A 2,901-nucleotide genomic window follows, 5' to 3' on the forward strand; every position below is an offset into this window, starting at 1 on the left:
ACTTCTGACTAATCAGCATAAACGTCCCGGCTGTTAGTGAAGCGACACTCGTCTGAGAACATCCCTTCTTCAGTTAGAGCTGTTGCTTGGAGTCATGAACCTTCACACATCCATCCTCCAGCTCTGTCTGTCTGTCGATTTGCTGCTCACGGCTTCACGGTGTCGGTTTTTTACTCCCACTGATGTCAACGGAGGCAGCAGACGACCAAAGCACACCGACGTCCGGCGCAGAGACGAGCGTTTAGCAGCTAAAAAAACCCTAAATATCTGCATCAGGACGAACCGAACGAAGCCACGAATCAGAATAATCAGGAGTCCAGAAGCATCAGAACCCTATTAATTAATGACAGTGATGCTCCCAGCGTGCTGCGTGCTAACAGCTGCTAACTCATTTACTAATTATTGTCACATAGAGTGTTCGGATGTGACAATGAGGTGATAATTTGTTAGTTGTGTTCACAGCTTGTCTCCAAAAGGCCTTTAGAAACACCTCATATGGCTCTAAAACGATGACATCCTCTGAAAGTACAACGACTGCAACGATAAAAACCAAACAACTGCATTTTGCAATTTGGCCTCCGTCCCTGTTAGAGTGCCTCCTGGTGCTGCTCTGCTCCCAGAGCTCCTGGAAACACGTCACATCCATCTGTTACGAGTCTCCCAAACTCCAAACGGAGACACTTCAGCTGGAGTTTTATTTTGGTGAATAAAAGAAAGCCACACATAGACGGATCTGAGGAGCAATAATTGGGTTGTTGTGGACAAAAAGCACTGTGCGGTTATGCAGCAGAAACACCTATAAGCCATCGCACCACAGTTCAAGTGGTTTAAATGTTGTTGTTTTTAGATTCCTCAGGACGTCACGGTCAAAACCATGGAATGAATTCATGGTAACGTCCCCAAAATGATTAAACATGGTCTGTGACTCACCGTTTGTGCAAAAATATACCTGAAATGACCCCAAAACCTGAACAAAGTCACTCAAAATGTGTTCAGAAATAACAAATACTTGTCCAGTATTACCCAAAATTGACCGAGAAAGATGTTAGTAAAGATAAAACCAGTTAAAAGGACTTTTCAATTTGTCTAAAAGGACAAAAAAGGTATCTAAAATGAATCAGAATGTGTTTAGTGTGATTCAAACGTGTCTAAAATCAGCCAGAATGGGTCTAAATAATGAATGTTTTTTCCTAAACTGCAGAAAATGTGTCTAACATTACACAAAAATGTCTCTAGTTATTCACAATTTGACCTAATTGGTCAGATTTTTTCAAAATTAATACAAATTCACTCAAACATTGTCCTAAAGGACTCGGAATTTGTTGAAAATGTACGAAAACCTGTTCAAAATGACTTTAAAATTTGTTTAAAAGGACAAAAAAGTGTCCAAAAGGAATCAGAACGTGTGATTCTAGCATGTCTAAAATCACTCAGAATGGGTCTAAATAATGAATGCTTTTCCTATGTTGCAGAAAATGTGTCCAACATTACACAAAATTGTCCAAAATGATTCATAGTTTCACCTGAATAAGTCAGATTTTTACAAAATTAATACAAATTTGCTCAAAAATCATCCTAACGGACTCAGAACATGTCAAGAATGTAAGAAAAATTGTCCAAAATTGCTCAGAATTCATCTAAAATGTGTCCTTAATGACCTGATTAACTCAGATCTTCACGTCCTCTGATCTCCTGACTGGTACTGGTTCTGCTGCACACGCTGCTTTGTGCACCAGGACCAGTCCCAGAACTTTTTGATCAGCCCTCACACGCTAACATACGTGCTGTTTGCATGCAGGACGTTAGCGGACGTGGACAAAGACGGGCAGCTGCGGGCCGACGAGTTCATCCTGGCCATGCACCTGGTGGACATGGCCAAGACCGGCCGTCCTCTGCCGCTGACGCTGCCTCAGGACCTGGTTCCTCCGTCGCTCAGGTAGCGCTCCGGGTCGCGTGAAGACATGTAGATATACTTGATAAAAATCACCAACATTCATAATTTCTCGTTTCAGAGGAGGGATGAAGTCCAGCGAGCTGGTGAACGGAACCGGTCCGTACATAACCCCGTGTCTGATCGACACCGTGGAGGTCGAACCTGCCCAGAAGAACAAGAGCAGCGGTGAGGAGCTCTGCAGACCGGGTCGGTTCTGTTCTGGTGTCCGTCTCCCTCTGAGTCTCACCTCCTGTTCCTCCTGTTCTCAGTGTCCTTCGAGGACAAGCTGAAGGAGAACTTCGCCCGAGGCAGCGCCGAGCTGGAGAAGAGACGCCTGGCGCTGGAGGAGGAGCAGAGGAAGGAGAAGGAGAGGAGGGAGCGGGAGGAGAGGGAGGCCGTGGAGCGCCGAGAGAGGGAGGCCCGCGAGCAGGAGAACCGCCGGAGGCTGGAGGAGGAGAGGAGGCTGGAGAGGCAGAGGGAGATGGAGAGGCAGCGGGAGGAGGAGAGGCTGAGGGAGCTGGAGAGGAAGGAGGTGAGGGAGCACAGAGCAGTCAGAACCTATACGACAGGATGAAAAACAGATCCAGAAACTGTTCTAAGAGACAAAAAACTGTCCAGAGGTTCTCAGTGTTTATCCAGAAGGACTAAAACATGTCCAGCATGACCCAAAGTCTGTTCTAAAAGACAAGAACCTGCCAGAAATGACTTAAAGCTTGTCCAAAATGAAAGAAATCTTGTCCAAATGATTAAAAATGTGTCCAAAATGAACAAAACTTATTCAAAATGACTCAGCTTGCCAAAAATTAAAGAAAAAAATCATCCAAAATTACCTAAAATCTGTTCTAAAAGACAAAAAACTTCACCAAAATGACCAAATTATCCAAATTATTAAAATCATGTCTGAACTAAATTAAACTTGTTCTAAATGACTCGAAGTTTGTCTAAAATTAAAAAACAACTTGTTCAAA

General features: G+C 44.0%; 1 protein-coding gene across 1 annotated transcript in view; it reads left to right on the forward strand.

Annotated features, from left to right (window-relative positions):
• The window catches only part of LOC103360434 (intersectin-2-like), a 57,358-nt gene that overhangs the window by 27,708 nt on the left and 26,749 nt on the right, over positions 1-2,901 (forward strand). Inside the window, exons 10-12 of the mRNA XM_008286184.1 lie at positions 1,799-1,936; positions 2,013-2,119; positions 2,203-2,465. Coding sequence (XP_008284406.1) covers positions 1,799-1,936; positions 2,013-2,119; positions 2,203-2,465 — 508 coding nt within the window. The remainder of the gene's footprint in view (positions 1-1,798; positions 1,937-2,012; positions 2,120-2,202; positions 2,466-2,901) is intronic.

Source organism: Stegastes partitus, unplaced genomic scaffold (assembly GCF_000690725.1).
Source record: "Stegastes partitus isolate 25-593 unplaced genomic scaffold, Stegastes_partitus-1.0.2 Scaffold439, whole genome shotgun sequence".
Lineage (NCBI taxonomy): Eukaryota > Metazoa > Chordata > Actinopteri > Pomacentridae > Stegastes > Stegastes partitus.